The sequence below is a fragment of the Amblyomma americanum genome, chromosome 2 (assembly GCF_052857255.1).
Source record: "Amblyomma americanum isolate KBUSLIRL-KWMA chromosome 2, ASM5285725v1, whole genome shotgun sequence".
Classification (NCBI taxonomy): domain Eukaryota; kingdom Metazoa; phylum Arthropoda; class Arachnida; order Ixodida; family Ixodidae; genus Amblyomma; species Amblyomma americanum.
Window position 1 is genome coordinate 132,510,832 of NC_135498.1, and position 18,680 is coordinate 132,529,511.

Sequence of the window (18,680 nt, forward strand, 5' to 3'; positions counted from 1 at the left end):
AAATTATATTAAATTATTTTCGCTCTCTGTCCTGACAAGCCACTTACCCGCGACGCTCTGAGAGATGACCGTAGTCATGACGACCCAGGAGGCCTGTCCGTGGTTGACGAGGTACTTTTCTTTGAAGAGCACGGTCATGTAGCCAGCACATGAGCTCACCATGACCAACAAGAATGCCGAGAATGCCACGGCGAAGGGCACGGCCCAGCAGCGGTCCAATATTGCTCGTCTCCTCGAAGCATCCATCGTAGCTGATCAGGCCTGGGTATTTTCCTAAATTTTCTCTTTCCTGAAAGAAAGTAAAATAATATTGCATGGAGCAGGAAAGGACATGGTTGTAGTACAAATAAAACATTGTTTTTGTGTATAGTACAGCAAACGAGCAAAAGCAGCAAGCAGTTAGCACTCGATAAGATTAAGTTTAGATGGATGCGCCTAAACATGGAAGGCAAGAAAAGTTAAACATTCTAACGATATAAAAGTAAGCTTACTCATTGGGAGCTGCCAAAAAGATGACCCATGTGAATGCAGGAGACAAGAGCCTTTAGAAAACTAAATGAATGTTGCCATAAAATGAGCGCAAAAGTGCTTAATAAAAAAATGTAGGCGTTCTCTGCGTACCGGACCGAAGTAATTATGTATTTCAATTTTACGAGACAGGAAATTGATGAAATCTGCTAAAATAATAATTAGCTGGGGTCTGGCTTTGATAACCACGAAATATTGTGCGAAAGCAATGTTTTTTCAGTAGGACAGCACCATCACGTACCTAAAAGCGCGATTCAGGTGTCCACTGACCCAGGCAGCCAGTTATGCTCGTTTTCTACTTCTTATTGTGAATGCAAATTTACGCAGTGTAAGCTACCGGCCTATGTTAAAGTGCCGCGTTTCTACAGCAGTGTTTTCAGTGCCAATAAAAACAGAACTAGTGTTGTGTTTCTCCCACAACGTTGTTCATTCCAACGCATGTAGCGCCCATCTCTCTGTATTATAGCCGCATAGCTCAAGACACGAATATTACTTTGTTCGTAGTGTAACATCGATTTATTTGGTTACGCTGAGGTCGATGGAACGAGCTGTGAGGCAGCGGCGGTAAGCCATCGGTCAGGCTGAGAAAGGTCTCTCCCAGAGCGATGGAAATGGGGCTGGGCTATGACTCATCTTCTTCACAGTGTCCCGAACAATGAAACGTTGCAAAACGCACGATACCACATCACAGGCTGTAGCAGCCGGGAACGCAGTGGTTACAGCATACCTGGTCAGGTGATCAATGGCAACAATGACCATTAGTTGCCAGCAGCGATGTACGGCAGAAATCCGTATAAATCGATTAAATGCTGTCGAAAAGGTGATGCGGGCAGGGTATAATGGCTGCAGCCGACAAGAAGTGAGAGATGCTCTAAATTACGCCGTTGGCAGCCCGGGCTCGAGCGGACATGCTTGAGGATGAAGTTGTACACGCCGCGCCAATAGTACCTGAGATGGATGCGAGTGTGCGTCTTGAATACTTTGGCATGACCACATGCGAGAAGGCGTGGACACAGGTGTAGATAAGGCAGTGTAGGTGTCGAGGAATGACGATGAACCACTTGCGTTCATCAGATTTGCTGTTACGCCGATAAAAGATGCTGTCGCGAATGGCAAGATGTGAAGATTGGCGGTGAAGGCCGCCAGATGCTGGAACCGCAGCTAGATCGCATAGGAAGTCGAGAAGAGAGGTAATTCATTTGTCTTTACGCTGCTCTGAAATCATGTTGCTAATGGTGGGGGAAAGCGGAACCGCTTGGAGGGTGCAAAGGGTGGCAATCTATGCAGGTAACGGGGAGCGCGACAAGGCATCGTCGTCCTGATGTTTGCTGCCCGAGCTTTAGACGGCGCGCATGGTTTATTCTTGAAGGCGGATAGCCCATCGGGCCAGTCGGCTGAAGGAATCTTTTAAAGAAGAAAGCCAACAAAGGGCATGTTGGTCCATGACCGCGTGAAAAAGACGTGCATAGAGGTAAGGGTGAAACTTGCAGAGATCCAAAAAATGGCCGCGCACTTTTATCTTAACGGAGTAATTGGACTCAGCTGTCGTGACGGTGCGCCTGTAGTAAGCGGCAAATTGTTCGCCGAATCCAGACTGAGCAAGCACAGCAGCGAATCGAACACCGCTGGGTCAGGCGTGTACTTCGGTTTGTGTTGCGAGTCAAAGTAGCGCAAGATGGGTGGTGCCTTGAGGAGATTGGCAAGGTGTTGTACGCATCGTCGTGTGGGCGACATACTCGAGAAATCAAAGTTTCTGCCGTAGAGTTGAGTTAAAGCGGCAACAACCGCAACAAAGGTGCGAATAAAATGCAGAAAATTAGAACAGAGGCTTAGGAGGTTGCGTAGTTCCTTTTTGAAGTTGGTTTCGTAAAAGGAGTCAGAGCACGAAGTTTGTAGGGGTCGGGGCAGGCGCCCTGCTTTGACCCAATGTGGCCTAAAATGGCAAATTCACGGGCAGCAAAGCGTCCATTTATGAAACTGAGCTACAAGCCGGCGCCCATAAGGCGGGTCAAAACGTGCTTGAGGCGGGACCACGCTGTGACAGGAGTAATGAGTCTCAAAGTCGGGCGGAAATACCACGGTGTATTCCAGATAGCACCGGTACGACGTTCACTTCAGGCCGCGTAAAATGGTGCGTATCGTGCGCTCAAATGTAGCTGGAGCATTAGACGGGCGGAAAGTCATGACAGTAAATTCATACAGGCTGTCATCAGTCATAACTGTGGCTTTAGGGCGATCTTCGGCTGCCAAGTTAACGTTCCAGTACACAGAGCGTCACTCGATAGAAGAGTTCCGCTTCTTGTAGGTCGTCCATAGCGCCACCAATAAATGCCAGAGGGTAAACGTCTTACACACACTACAATACTGCATTTCCGCAATCTACACACAGAACTCATCGGAAACGAACAAAACCGTGCACTTCAAAACAACTATATGACCGAATACAGGAAGTGAATTGACTTTTTTTTCTCATTTTGCGCGAACAATAGACAATGACATTCAAAAAATTCCGTCAATTCAAAAAATTCCGAAACAAGTTACGCGCTGACCTTAAAAATCAAAATTGATTATTACATGAGAAATTTCTCGCTGCCTGGAGGCTCGAAGGGAAAATAGAACAGACTTAACAATATTCTAGGTAAAAAGGAAACCAACATACTCATCTCAATTCATATTCACGATTCGAACTATGACGCCTTGACTTTGCGAATAAGGTTAACAGGCATTCCTTATCTGTCTTCCCACCAAAATCAAATGATGGTCTTCAAGAAAATGCCGCATTGTAATAACCAGTAAACATAGTAATTGAGTGTTTTTTTACCATTCACCGACTCTGAAATAATTAGCATTATTCACTCTTTAAGTAGTAACAGTGCCCTAGGTATCGATGGCATAGCTTCAGTCCTGATAAAGAAAGTAGCAGATGTGATTGCAGTACCGCTAGCGCATTTAATAAGCCTAACGTTCAAGACAGGTACCTTTCCACATTAGTTGGGAATAGCCCGCGTCACTGACATTCATAAAGGGGGTGACATTAATGATTTAAATAATTATTGGCCGACATACTTTCTTTCAGTTTATTCTAAGATTGCACAACTTGCAATTTACATACGTCTTTCACAGTATCTAGACAAAAACAATGTTATCTCCAAGCAACCGTATGAATTTCAAAAAACAATACAACTGAGGCTCAGTTCTGGGAGCAGCGTTGTTCTTATATCACATTAATTATATCGTCAAAATTTGTCCAGCGGATGACATCGTAACCTATGCAGACGATACGAACGTATTTTTTGCAGGGCTAGGTAGTAATATTTTACAAGCAGCTTTCAAATGTTGCTTATCCCAGTTTTCAGTTTGGTTAAAATCAAGTATACTAGAACTAAATATCAGGAAAACAAAGTACATATTGTTCAGAGCCAAAAATAAGGAAATTCCGAATATCTTCCGAATTCACTTCGAACAAACCCCGCCAACTAGTCTCAGCTCTACCATGTTCCTTGGAGTTGTTGTTTTTTTTTGAAGAGCATTTACTCTGGACAGAATACACAGATCACGTCTACACTAAAATGTCTCGCTCTGTTTGGTATCCCAAGCAAATGTCGCACAATTTTACCTCGAAAGGCAAATTAGAAATTTATTTCTCTTTAGGGTTTTCACATGTACAATATTGTTGTTGGTCTTGAGAACGACTACCTCAACTGGTCTTGTGAACTAGTAACTGTAAAAAAAAGAGCTAAACAAACGTTTGATAATTTACATGACAGTGACGCCACGGGACCTTCCTTTCTCAATTGTAGATAGCTTACCATCACGGCCGCTTACTATAAGAAAATAGATATTTATGTTAGGAACCTTATGAAAGAAAACAGGCGGACTTTTGAGACCCCATATTTAATTGTCCAAACAGTATACGGTTTTACGTACGCTCAGTGCCATGCATCCAAATCTCGTTCAAACCACGGGTTCCAAAAACTAACGGACGTAATTCCTCATACATTAAACACCTACCCTTACTGAACTGAATTGTGGCTATGAAATATGTCCGAGGCCAGATATAGGAAAACTGTTCAGGAATATTTCTGTTTTAGATAATTGTGTTTTCTTCTCGACCTAATCAGGTGTGTTGTGTTGTGCCTAGCATTATGAATGACTGTTTAAATCTAAACAAAATGAGAGGAATTTACAGATTGAAAATTATCTACCATTCCCAAGTGCCAATTTGGTTTAATTTAGATCGCGAGGGCAGACCTCTGTAAGGCGTTCCTAGACGCCTTTAGGTTGCTCACCCTCGATTTGCAGTCTGTGTACTGTCAAAACGAAAACAATAGGTGAAATAAAAAATATCAAGTAATCAACGCAGAATCGAACAGAGCATTTTTTGCTCTTCTCGTGTTTGACGGAGGAAGTCTATGGACTGACAGAGGCCTTAATCACGCCCCTCTGTAGCATGGTGTTAACCTATTCTTTAATAATAAGGGCTCAGTGGCAGAGACACGGTATGGGCGCTGACGCAGAGGGACATCGACACCGGTGTCGATGTGGTGAGCGGCAGTCGACGTGCGGCTCAAAGCGGGTTGGTGGGAATAGAAGGAGCAACGTAACTGATGAAGGAGAGCAGGAAATTCAGCGCGCTAAGATGCAGGAAGGGTGGCGCCGTGGAGAGAAGGAAAACGTCTTTGGCCGAAGTGTCGTGCGCGGGAACCGGCGGACTGAGGGTGTCTACGGGACGGACGTCAAATTGTTCTCATCAAGATGAAAAATAGATTGAATGAGCTGGACGGTCCCGAAGCATACAGCGCGACTTGTATTGATCACGAAAAACTCACTAAAGCCAGCTGACACGGTGAGTACGACATATGCGAGTTATTTTGGCGGAGAAATACGGCCGATGATGTAAAAAGTACGTTGCCGTCACGAACGAGGTCAGAAGTGATGGGTACAAGAACAGCAGAGCACGCAGGCAGGTGAACGTCTTCGGCAACGACGGCTTTGGGAGAAGCAGGAGAAAGGGCAGCGGCCGACGAGGAATCGCTGAGCGCAAATAACTCCAGTTCAGCACGAGCACAATCGATGACGACGTTATGTAGCGACAGAAATTCCTAATCTAAGAATGTGTGATGAGGGCAGGTTGGAAAAATGACGAATTCAATTCCGTACATAACGTTGTGTATAACGACTCGGGAAGTGTACGCTGCTAATGGCTCTAGTAGGCTAAACGCTTGTTGTGCGTAGTGAGTATACAGGAAGTGGTGTTACTTTTCGCAAGGGACGGCAAAACGTTGCTACATGGCAGCAACTGCAGCACCGGTAACGACAAGCGCCAGAACAGGAAGTTACTCTTCAAAAACTTCTTTAAGATTGTCGCGAGAGAAATGAGGCCCTTGATATTTTGCTTACGGCGAAGGTCTGGCATGAAGAACTGCGTAATATAGTTTTCCCCTTACGAAAGAGTAGGGCGCCGGGGCATGGGAGAAGGGAAGCGGCGACGCGGTGAAGGTGAGCGTGGGTGGAGAAAGCAGAGCAGTCAGGTGTAAGAGGACGGCTCTGTGGCGGCTGGGCTGTCGCTGGTATTGTGGGTGAGGAGGCCAGTAGCCGGCAACTCGGCGCAAGCGTGTCTCAGCACGCAGCTTGCGAACAGCAGCACGACCGAACGCTCGAGAGATTTTCTTCTTGAAGGTGGGTCACGTGGAGGGCTCTGCGTCGTGGTTGCGATGCCAGAGGTTTCCAACACCGGTTAATCAGATCACGTTGTTCAATTTCACTAAGCAGTCCCAATTGTTAGAGCTTCTCACTTGCTCGCAGTATTGAGGCTCTTAGATCACCGTAATTACTTTATCAGTGACTCGCGGGACGCCCCACCTACGCACTGCCGCGTTTTGTAAATGCGAGCCTTTCTTTTTAAGAACAACAGTTCTTTTCCTATATCAAGATCAGGTCACACGTCTGATAATAAAAGCCTTTTTGAATAGAATATGATGCTAGCCTGTCAGTCAGCGAGACTTCTGTGGGCCTGTCACACAATGAATTCTGCTGCTTGCACAGCTGGCTGCACTCCGCACGTGTTTTTAACGTCTGCTCTGCTACCGTTAAAATCTTGTACAGTGGGCTTTTCTTTTTTATAACTTCAATGTAACGAAGTCTGCTGTATTCGCGGCGCTAATCGGTGTGTGTGAGCAATGCACGTGTGCTCTTTTGACATGTTAAACCTCGACTGCGCCCTGTGGACATTCAGATGGCCTGCGGTCTGTTCACTCCATCCAGGGGCCACACGAGAACGTTGTGACGAATTCTTCACGCTGAGTGTTAGCGTCTAGCGCTAATCTTCAAGGATCACGTGGCTGCCCGAAACACATGCGGCGATAAGAGGCTATATCGTGACTGGAGCACCAGGAGAAATAGTCAGTCTGAGTTCGTCTATAAGATTGTGTGTTGTAGGCTTCCTTATAAGTAGGCTTTCCCCAAGACGGACTGGAAAATTGTGACTCTAGACGACATGTAGTTCATAACGAACATCAGAAGCTGCTTCGACTAGGACCAATGCTTGGGTTTGAACCTGTCCTCCGCTCTGCGGAGAAACTTGCTCTTTCGAAGCAAATCTACCGACTCGCTTCTGGTGGTGATGGCCAGTCTAGGTGCAGCACGGAAAGAGTTTCTTTGCTGAAAGAAACAGAAGACAGGAGGCGTATGCGCCGTGACACGTGTCCAATGGTGGACTTCCTGTTGATGGTAGATACCCCCCTTTTTTTCTGCAATGCCAAATTCTTAATCATCTCAATATTTTATTTTATATTGGTTTCAGTCCGTTGTTCCTCAATGACTGTGCTGGCTGGGCACAATTATTTTTTTCTTTTTTATGGCACACACTACTTTATGTTCCTATATATGTGTTGTTAAGACATTACTTTTAACGGGCGCATTATTTGCAATTTTTTTAGGTTGCCCCAACCAAATATATGTCCCTATGTAATAATATCGAACGAAATGTGGGTGCTTTTGTCGGATAACGAAGGCACTTTGTAATGTTTTCGAATGCCCTCTTTAAGGAGAAGACACGCAGCGAACAAGAACTTCTGACAGGTGATGGTCCATGGCCCCAAAAATCGACACGGCTGTGGCCTTTATTTGGAGCAAAAACCTCGAGCCTGCTCACTAAAGTAGGCAAAAGGCGTTTAGCTGGAGGCTTTTTTCAGCCAAAACATCCACGCATTATATTCCGTTCCGTCGCATTGGGTCAGAAGAAGACACCTGAGAGCAAGTTGCTGCCGTGTATATACAGCCGCACTTGGCGTCCTTAAAAATGCCTGATCCATCTTTCGTGCCAAATTCTAAGACAGGTGATGTTCTCGTGCTTCACAATGCTTGAATATATTGTATGTTCAGCAGTGACTTAGACGAGTTAATTTAATCGCTTAAGCATGCATCTCTGACTATGACGATAGGAACAAGTGCGGTGTCTCCGCTGACACATTCTGTTAAATCTTGTCTTTTTACCTGAAATCGACAGCGACCGGGCAGGGCGGTTCATTTTTATACAGTTCTATCGTGTGCATCGGGTCAAGGGTTGCCCAGTACTTAGCAACGTATTCCTGAATGTCATGGATAGGAACGGTGGCCGGCGCCTTGGCAGGATTCCTTTTTGAGGGTGTCCAGAGATATGGACTATATTGTATCATCGTGGACGGGCAGACATCTCCAATAAAATGGCAGAAATTCTAAGCGTTTTCAGTAAGTATGGCTATGGCATATATTTAATGACAGAGGTCCTTGAGGGCAACAAGCTAAGTTTCCTTGGTTTGTCTTTGAGGGCCACGTCGGAGCATCTCTGCCGGATGTATCGATCGACGTCTGCACAGTCGGTCCTGGCGTATAATTCAGATCACGCTAAATTGATTAAGAGTGTCATTGAGGTTTCTTGCCTTAGCGCCGCCATTTCTGGGTCCTGTTGCTGCCACCGTGTAGCACAAAGTGTCTCAGAGCAAACTGTTCTGTTAAAAGTGGTGGTGTTATAAACTACGTCATCTCTTTGGCAGAAGAAAAAGATCTCCAGTGCGTCGTCAGGTAGCAACAAACGGCATCGGGATGATAGTAGACGAGGTTGAAGGACTAGGTCAGGATGATAGTGAGCGCCGTAGATAGTTTGTCATCCCCTACGCTCACAGGCCTTACCATGGTCCAAAGAGCCTGTCAGAGAGGTACGATTTAGAGAGGTATTTTTGGCACCAACGAAGCTTGCTTCTATTTGCCCACAAGGGGACTGAAAATTGGAGGTCGGGAGCCAAAAGAACCGGAGGGCTAGCGGAAAAAAAAGCTGTCGTCTTTAAGTATTTGTAGGAAATTTTTGTGTAGCGACTTTCGTTGTGCTGCGCTAAAGTGCGTATCGGCCAAACAGGATTCTGAATGTGAGGCCTCTCAAACACTGTGAATTCACTTGGCAGTGGCTCGAGAAACAATTTACCTTCATACTTCCTGGTCTGTAAATGCAAGCCCTCATCTTATGAAGTACTCTTCTTTTTCGCCGCAAAGGGTAGTTCACCAGTAAAAGGATGGACGCCTTTTTGATTTAAAATATACTAACCGGTGCGTCAGCGAACCTTTTCTGGCCTTGTTAGATAGTGAATTCTACTTCGGCAAGTGGCGGTTTTTCGGTCGAGTTTAGTAATTATTGCGCGTGTTCACTTCCCCCCATGTCCTTATAATGTGAGCAGTTTATGGTAGTTAACGTATTTATACTTGTTTCTTTTTTCTTTTTAAACAGTTGCAAATCAGCGCTGGTAGTGTCTCCCTTCTTGTGCTTAGTGGTCTGTCGATGTATGTGCTGTTTTTTTATGATGATTATTCTTCAGTGTTGAACATCTTAGAATAAATTTCGGGAAAATTTTGTCACAGTGGCTGCGTGTTGAAAAGTTGTGCTCTGTTCAGTTTCAACTGCAGTGAAGCGAGCAGCGCCGCACAAGAAGAGCAGATGGCAAAAAGGGGAGGCATGCCTAGACGTCTCTGAATACTGTAATATTATAAGAACGCTGGAGATTAATTCCCGATGGATGCAAGGACCACCTCCGTCTAAAAATTTTGTCGAATGCCATCAGGGCAAATTCTCCCTTAGATAAAAGAACAGATTGGTGATTGATAGGACGATGGAATTCCTTTTCAACAAAAAACCTTGCTTCACCTCACATGTAAGCCGATCTTTGTGCCGGAAAGAACGCGCGGGATATAAATTTTTTGACACGTGCTCTCTTTTAACATGCTGCACGATGACCTGAAACTGAGCCAGTTGGCTCATAGGTAAACGTAACAACAGCCAGCGAGCGACAGCTCAAAGGAAGGAGACACTACAAGAGACTTTCAAAAGCGTCGGCGGAAGCACTTGCAGTCCTAAACTGAAGACCCCCCCCCCCCCCCCATCCGCTCCGGTCTCCTTTTGCATAGTACATGTTTATTCTTCTCTCTCTCTCTTCCGCGCGTCCCTTTAAGGGCGGTCGTTAATCAGGAATATAATGAATATTTCATGCGAAATACACGGGAGCTACAGTCATTATCAAAGAGCACTTTCCTTCAGACTTTATTTTGGACAAGTGATTCTCTATTGTAGCTAAGTCCTTCCACGGGACAAAGCATATGTTAGATTACAATATACTAAATCACATGACAGTCATTACGTAGGCTGGCGCCACAAACGGCCGCTAAATACAATGTTGCACTTGGATGCGCTATTTGCTACCCTTCGCAGCCACGTGAGGAATTCTTCGTCTTCGACGCTATTCCAAATCTTGTACGCAATTTTTTAACAGAACTTCGGGAGCTTCCTCTGTTTCTTTCTCATGAACTGCCGTCATATAACTTTCTTTGTAACAGTGCTGTTTGGTTGGATGGAAAGACATTGATGCCAAATTGACTTCTAGAAGACCTATGTACTGAAAAGAGCGGAGAACCGAATAAGAAGAGAAATACTTGAAGCTGTGGAAATCAGTAACAGTGGCGAATCACGCATTAGTAATCCTTCAGCATCATTATGGGCAGAGAAGTTGGATTATCTAGGGTTCACCACATAAAAGGCAACGGCAGAGATGGCGCCCGCATGTACTGTGCTTGATCCTATAACCTTTCTTTATGTTAACTAGCATTTAATTTGTGTGACAGGAAAATAAACTGCCAGTTATTAGTGCTCTTTACTTGCGTGAGGTTTGTATTATACTTCTTCTCGGTGCAGGCTTTCTGAATTTTTTTTAAACTACTTGTCCAACAGCTTGTTAAAAGGCTGACTACGCCCACTGCTGGACAAATTATCTTTCCATATATCTCCAGGTAACCGTATCTACTGCCAGCCGCTGTGACGCCATCCCCGCAACACTATTAATCTCATCATCTCACCTATCTCTCTGCCACCCCTTGCGGCGCTTGCCTTCTCCTGAAGTCCAGTCCGTTACCTGTTGATTGAGGGGACTGTCAACACGGTCAAATCTACATCTAGCGCGCGGTGTTCTAGTATTGCAGTTACGCTCATGAACAATGAGCACTGGTGTAAAATAGACCTGGCAAACGCATTTGATCTAGTGTGACGTTCATACTTTTTTTCTTTTCAATCACGTAAGTAGTGGTTCCGTTCTTTCTACTAGAATATGCCTCTGTTACAGAAAATCCCAAGCGCTTGATTGTAAATGGCTGTCCCTCCCAATTAGTCTGCATTCAGTCCTGTCTACAGCAAGGTTGCTCACTGTCTCCGCTATTCTTCTCACTACACTTGGAGCCACTTTCCATAAGTGTTATGCAAACTGTTGTGTAATTTTTGTATCATGTTTCAAAAATTGAGAGTGCTAGCTTGTTCAGATGTCTTTGCGTTTTCAGCGCTGATCAATCAAATATTAATGATGTAACGTTCATCGGTAGACTCAGATTCAGCCTCAGGAACTCGGATTAACTGTTTTAAGAATTACTGTCTGTGATGTGCTTTGCGTGATCAAGACCTGCTGAATGTAATGGTATGGTGTGCACATAGAGGCTACCCAAGTACCTTGATGTCCGTGTGAGTGTCTACACCGCGCGCCAACTATTCAGCGCCATGCTCAGAGCTTTGTCTCCTAAAGCTTTAGAGTTTTGGCAGGGCGACCACCTGTAGTCTTTTTCTCGCCTCTAAAATTATTATGTATTCCAAAGTAATAATTGTGCAACACTTATATCCAGCATTCTCACGGAGTTTAAGTACTTTTATATTTATTGGTGTTCTGAATCTATGAGTTGTGAGTACTTTGTCTGGCCTGTAAGCGCTGGCAGCTGTGATTTTGTGCACCTGTATTACCGAATGATAGTTTATTGTTTCATGTTTTTCTGCGCACTACACACCCAATAGTGCATGCATTCCTACAAGTCAACGTAGCTCATGTTTTACCAAACATCATTGTCTTATCCACTCTTCCCGTTCATCCGTTTTTGTGGGGCTTAATGCATGAGGCTCATTTGGCTCTTCGTTTCCTACTTCTTTGTTTTGCCCTGCGGTCCTGCTTTCAGTGCTGAGAAAATGGTTACGCACGAATCTAATTTGTATGCTCTTTCCTGCGACCATGTACCGCTCACTGCATTTTCTTTTTTTTTACTTGGAGATTACGTAGTCAAAGGAGTACGTAAAACTCTGCTGTTGTGTAAAAATACATTTTTTATAAGCCACGCTTAGAGAATTACCCGTTAAATTACGCTTAGAAAGGGGGGCATTTTTGTATATTTTGTTAACTGCCGCCATGAGATGCTCCAGAAACAATTGAGCCCTGTTTCATTAATTATAAAGTTCAAATACACTTCTGAGGTATCATGCAAAGAATATTGAAAAAGAAAACACAATTTCACACCACAATCTTTGCCACAATCATTGCAGTATCTCACGGCACAGCCTTCTATTGGTGATCCCTAAGGCATTTTCTTTCTAAGTGGACGCTACCTGCTGAAAGCACGAATGATGGGCAGAAATTGCGAATCTTGTTTATACAGAAGACCACTATAGTTGTCTAATTGCTCATGTAAAGGAAGCTTATGCGTAGGGCCAGTTCGAGCGTGAGCGGCACTCAATTTTTGTGATCTATACTGCATGGACTTCTTTCTAGTGTTTGGTTTCTTAGGCTCGTCGTATTACGATGCATTATTGATGCGCTCTGCATTGGCACTTTTATAGTGCTTGCTTGCTAAGGTGTGTAGTAATAAGCATCGTGTTGATTTGGCAATCATTCCTAATGGTTTGTACACAGTTCATTTGCATGTAACAATATATAACTAGGATAAATACCATCTCAAACAAATAAATGGTCTCGGGCCAAGTGGTCTAAAGATGTTACTTCCACCTGGTTGCAGCCAATTCCCCTTGTGTGTATGTCGCATTTTATGCGGCAAACAAGAACAGTAACTTCCGCTCCTCTGAAACAGGTGGCCAGATCTCCGCTGTTCCCTAAATATTTGTTTCCATAATTTCAGCGCTCTATTATTGAATCTTACAGCAAGCGCCACTTGGTCGCAGCCAAGCGCAGTAGAGATGTTGGCTTCAATTATTAGTAAAGGCGATAAATTTCTAGACCGGTCAAGTGAGAACTCGGACTGCGATTGCCACTAAGCTAGATCTTACCACCGACAAGCCAGTTTTAAATCACAAACTAAAAAATCAACAATCCGTGCTTCGTTCAAGGCGTCCTCTAAGCACATAAAGTACGAAAGAAGTGGTTTGATTCTGCAGTGATAGGGCAGATTCGCGGTTGCAGAACCCTGCCAACATTCGCGTAAGGCAAAAGAGCACCCCCTTTCCCCAAACACATACACACACAAGCACGCACATCCGACTGCGGCCTCCCGTTGTTGACAGCTCTCTGAGTGCCTGCAGATAATGGATGACGGTGTCAAGGGTATCCTATGGCGCCAGTAGGGGGCGAAGTGCCTCGCACGACAAGAGCTCCCGATACAGACCCTTACGAAAACCAGTATCTTCGCTAATGTTGTTAAACAATTCGCTTTTTAAAAACAGATAAGAGGATTACTGAACACAGTACTTTATCAATAAAAATTCATTCTTTGCATCTACCTCGGTATGTTGACGTTCGTGCGGCTGCGAAATATGAATTTACTACCGTGAAAATGGATTTTAATATCTTCCTGCCAGCCGAATTGAATTCGCAACATTTTTATTGTAAAGTAATGCTCACCAACGGTTTCAAGCGAATGGCGGTGTAGCGAAGCCTATGGTTTCCGCGCAAAAAAATCCGGTCGACGAAAGCAGTTTGATTGGGAAATCAGTCAGGGATGTTAAGATACCTGTAATTTATTCATTGTCTTTTTGCTTATAAAATCTCCGTTTTCAGTGAGATTGGTATGTTTGTGCTTAGAGCACGATACCGTATCGATGAAGGCGAAGTGCAATTTCTCCTCGGCGTCTCTATAATGCTCCTTCAAGCAAGATTTCTTGGGATGGCAGCAGCTCTGTTTATTGTCTCCATCGTCGCGAACGCGGCAGCCATACTCAACGTCTGTAGCAGCGTAATGCGCGGAGTTGAGAAAATGGCATGTAGCATAGATATATAACATCATGGCGAGCCATTCCCTTTATTGTCTTCACGACTGTAATGTTTGAGCACTTCCTTCCTGTGGATCTGGCTGAAGGCAGGTTGGTATCGGTTGTTCACTCGAATTCACCATGACAAACAAAGACTACAGAGAGAATATAGGCTGATAATAATACAGACACTCAATCTAATGCACTCACATGCGAACGCGTCAGCCATACTCAACGCCAGTGGTAGCGTAATGCGCGGAGTTGGGAAAAGGGCATACATTTCCTCCGCGGAGTATCGTGTGCCATAGGGCGCGACCGCTGTATTGAGGAAAAGAAAGATGAACTTAGAAGTGAACAAACCTATGTGGATCACCCTACAGCCACCGCCCCCCCCCCTCGCCCCCACCCCCTCCGCAAGCAGCTCCGTAGCAAGCCGAGGAATGATAGCTGGGGCCGACGGCTCGCGTTTCTGCAGTCGAACATCTCCCTCTCACTTCAGTTTTGTATGAATAGCAAGCAATGAGCAGACTCAACTATCACTATTTGCAGACACGTTAGCGGGAACGCACGCATGCAGCTTACCTTACCATAACGCAAAAACTTGGTGATGATACGGTTCTACAAAAGCGTGCGGCGTTTTGAACGTGGTCGAATAAACAATGTTGGCGCATGGTTACTGGCAATTGTGATTTAAAAAAGCAATGCTAAGAACAAATGAAACTTACGATCAAATCGAATCCAAGACTACATCGGCGGTGCACCACAACGCTCCCGTAAGAGAACAGCAACTGTCCGTATTATCGTAAGCTGCCTCCTTCAGCCGAAGGAAGGTGAGTGCATCCCGGCGACAATCAGAGTCGCACCCCCGGTAAGAGCGATAAGATACATCCAAGAAGGCACCTTGACCAAAACCGGAGTACTTTAAGGAGGTGGAGGCAAACTTTATTTTCGTCGAAAAACATAGCGGATGGTGTTGGGTCCGCATCAAGGGCAGGGTTGTAGCCACCCATGTAGGGGGGGGGGGGGGGTAGAGGGTCCGGGGAAGTAGTATTGAGATACCAAACACGAAGTTCATTGAGAAGATTCTGGTCAGAGTCGGGGTGTTGTTGGACGCTGCAGGAAATGCTGTCTCGTTGGGATGTTTTGCAACCGTCCGGGGTCTAAAAGGTATCGAAGGAGGTGCCAGGTGCGGGTTAGCTCGAGGTGGCCACGCATGTTGTCACAAACTTGACCTCATTGCTGGGCAGCCAAGGGGAGAGTGTGCACCTCAATCTTTTTGTCTATCATAGTTATTCGACGCTAAAGTGTTCCATATAGGCGTTGTGTTTTCCAGCGGTTTTGCGTGCTTTCGCGGGCTTGCCATAGGTGGAGGAGACGGCTGTCTGTATTGGATTGATCAGCAATGGCAGGTGATTCCTTAGTAGTAGCAGAGACATCTGCCTGGAGATTGGAGATCCACTCGCCCAGGTTATTAATCCGGGTAGGGGCGTTCTGAGGACGTAGGGAACGAAACTTCTCCAAATCCGCCATTAGGGTCGGGCGACCTTTTCGACCTTACGGGGACGTGGTGACGGTGGTAGCGAGGATATATTTGTCGCTGCCAAGAGTATCTCTAGTGTTGAGCCCCCGATCGAAGCGCACGTTTTTGCAGAATGTTAGATCAGGTGAAGTGTCAACAGACACGCTCTTCCCTACACGGGTGGGAGTGTAAGGGTCAGTAAAAAAGGTGAAGCCCAGTTCCTGTGCCTGTAACCACGGATTGTTACGCTTTCGGTTGGCGGCGTGGAAAGCCCAGCGGGGTGATGGGCATTGAAATCTCCTTCAATGAGGAGACCTAAATGGTGCGAAAACTTGTTGACACGGGAAAGAAGGGGGGTGAAGTCGCGTCTTCTGTCTTTTGGGGAGCTAAAAAGGTTAGGAATCAAGAGGCTTTTGTCGCCCTTTTTACGAGAGGAGTTCGAGCAAGACGCTCTCTACGCCAACGTCGTCTGAGGAGCGTTGGACGACCGGCAGGTTGCGTTGAAACAAAAAAGTGGTGTCGGGAGCGGTGACATCTAAGGGGGGAATATGGTTTATTGCCGGGTAGTTTTACTGGGGCCATGGGTTTCCTGGAGGGTGATGATATCAGGGGTGATCTCCGAATTTTGGACGTACTGCTACTGGTTGCCTCGCTTGCTGCGAAACCGCTTCCAGTTCCATTGCCACACGTTAATTAGGTGGCGGGGCGCCATGGTTAAGTGTGGGTGAAGCTAAGATGGGTTTGGGAGCTAAAGCGGGCGGCAAGCGATCGTATGGTTTAACTAGCGTCGTGGGGAAGGCGGGCGTTGCATCTACCCTAGCTGCAAGGCCTGTGACGCGTGCTTGGAATTGTAGCACGAGGGTGCTAATTTGTAGCATTTTCTGCCATATTTGTTGTTGCAACTGGTGCATTTGCTGCTGGGTTTGTCGAGAAAACTCAGCAAATTTCTCTTCGAGTTTAGCATCAATTTTAGCCTCTAATTCGACTTCTAAGAGAGGCTGAAATTCCTCGACGTCTGCAAAATTAGAGTACAGTTCTGAGCGGGAGGTAGCTGTCCGCTTAGAGAGAAGACTGGATGTAGTATCTTTGGGTTGCGGGGGAGTAGATGTGGACGCCTGAAGCGAGGTGGTGGGAACAGGTTGAAGTGGTAGAGTAGGATTTGTTTGAGATGGTGGATGGGCTGCGAAGAGTGGACGCTTTAAAGAAGCGTTTTTTGTTGTAGCCTATGGTTGCTAGCTTTAAGGGCTATTATCTTGTCGCGCAGGGTTTCCAGCTCTGAATCGCGAGACTAAGATTGCTGAGATTGAGAAGCCGCGACTGCCCAGCTCACCTAATTTTTCGTGGAGGACACTCGGTGAGGAGACAATCTGGAGTCCAGGGGTGGGAAGGACCAGGAGCGATTCCGGTTGGAGCGCCGGTAAGACGAGTAGGAGCGGTCGGAATCCATTTTGGCAGAGGTTTTCTCAGCCCCTTGGCGACGGGTCCGGTATCGTGAACGATGGTAGGTGGAGGCACTCTCTCGTTCGCAGCTTGTAGCTGGCGTTACAGTACGACAGGAGGCACTTTGTAGCGGCGTTTGCACTTGGAGGAACAAGTCTACTGGGGACCAGAACAAACAAGCAAGTGGGGGTGCATTCATGGGCCTGGTCAGGGCCACGAGCTCAGCAGTGAGGACACTTCAAGAGCTTGGGAGACGGGCAAACGTCCTCTCGGTGTCTCGTTTCGCGAAAGTTAAGGCAGGCTTCCATTTTGTTTTTGGATATATCGTAGCGCACAGCACTGCCGGCGTAGGAGACTTGTCGGGGGAACTTGGTCCCTGCGAATGTTACGACAACAAATTGGGTCTTGCCTAAACGGCTGGCGTAGAGAATGCAGTGTTCTGAATTTGGGGGTATCAAGTACTCGACGATTGCCTCCTGCGTCTCATCCACGTATTGGTGGTGAATGATACCCCGGGCGTATGCGCCTGATGGGGCCAAATAGGCGGCACCTGGGTAGCTTTTTGGGCCCAGGATAATTGCCTGGAGCTTCGCATAAGGAATGGCGCGGTCCCGGTTCGGGGTGCTAAAGGTGAGGGTGTTGTGAACGAAATTCACCCGGAGAACGTCAAATCAAGGCTTGAAGTGATTGCTCTGCGAAGAGCGTTCTCGCCCCAGGCCCGTTTATTGAGGCCCCCTCGAAGGCTAGTGATTGTTGATTTTAAAGTTTTCAAGAGGGTGACGTGGCAGTGACTGAGCGCGGCGTGGTAGCTTACGTGACGAGGTGGGAGATAGCTGTTGGGAAACGGTATGCTTTGCGGCCGCGGAAGGTGACGCCGTCAGCGGTGGCTTGGGAGTGCGTTTCGAAGATAATGGAGCGGCGGAGCCACGTTCGTAGCAGAGGGCTACGTAGGTGCTATTCGCAATTCGTGGGTAAATATTCTTTAGGGGCTAGATCCTCTCCCCCTATGGTGACGACGTCCATGATTGGCGAAGAACTTGGCCCGGCAGCGAAAGGGAGCCTATCGCCAGCGGAGGTAGGCTTAGCGAGGCTGGCGCTGGCCTCGGTTGAAACAAGTGTCCATGCAGGTCACAAAATCAGAGCAGCGGTCCCAAAAATGGGCTGGGCTGGTGCCGGGCACGTTCATGAACTAGGGGAGACCTAAATAAAATTCGGGGGAAGGACAAAAGTTGGTTAAAATTGGAAAAATGGCCGTAGCCCATACGTACACGCGTCTTCACACCAGATCGGGAAGGCCGACTCTCAGTAGCTCTAAAAGGAGGCTCCCATCAAAGTCGTGAAGGTGAAACAACCCAATAGCACAAGAGCAAAGAACCCGCGAAAATATCGCTGCAACATGTCTTTTTCTTTGCCCTTCAGCCGATGCATGACGCTTATGCTGTTTCGTCATATTGAGGAACTAACTCGCCCATCAGTTCTCATTGTGACGAAGTAAGTCTTCCATATCGCAGCCTAAACAAGTGTATTTTGACCAAGAACACTGAGAAAATTATTACTGAGCATTGAGGAAGGATACGGTCGCATCGCGGGAGGCCACTGTCCATTTTTCTCAGTCGATCGCGAACAAGTTGCCAGTAGCTCATGTATTTTACCTCCCTTCCTTACCTA

The 18,680-nt window shown here is 46.3% G+C and overlaps 1 protein-coding gene across 3 annotated transcripts in view; it reads right to left on the minus strand.

Moving 5' to 3' along the window:
• Positions 1 to 14,886, minus strand: part of LOC144121811 (monocarboxylate transporter 12-like) — a 51,669-nt gene extending 36,783 nt beyond the window's left edge. The window contains exons 1-3 of one of the 3 annotated variants that reach the window (XM_077655216.1): positions 14,779 to 14,820; positions 10,903 to 10,958; positions 48 to 289 (exon numbers count right to left, since the gene is read on the minus strand). In XM_077655216.1, coding sequence (XP_077511342.1) covers positions 48 to 246 — 199 coding nt within the window. In that variant the 5' untranslated portion in view covers positions 247 to 289; positions 10,903 to 10,958; positions 14,779 to 14,820. Of the gene's footprint in view, positions 1 to 47; positions 290 to 10,902; positions 10,959 to 13,324; positions 13,374 to 14,778 lie in introns of those variants that run through there. The other 2 variants (XR_013312709.1, XM_077655215.1) reach the window with 2 other exon arrangements.
• Positions 14,887 to 18,680: the final 3,794 nt, after the last annotated feature.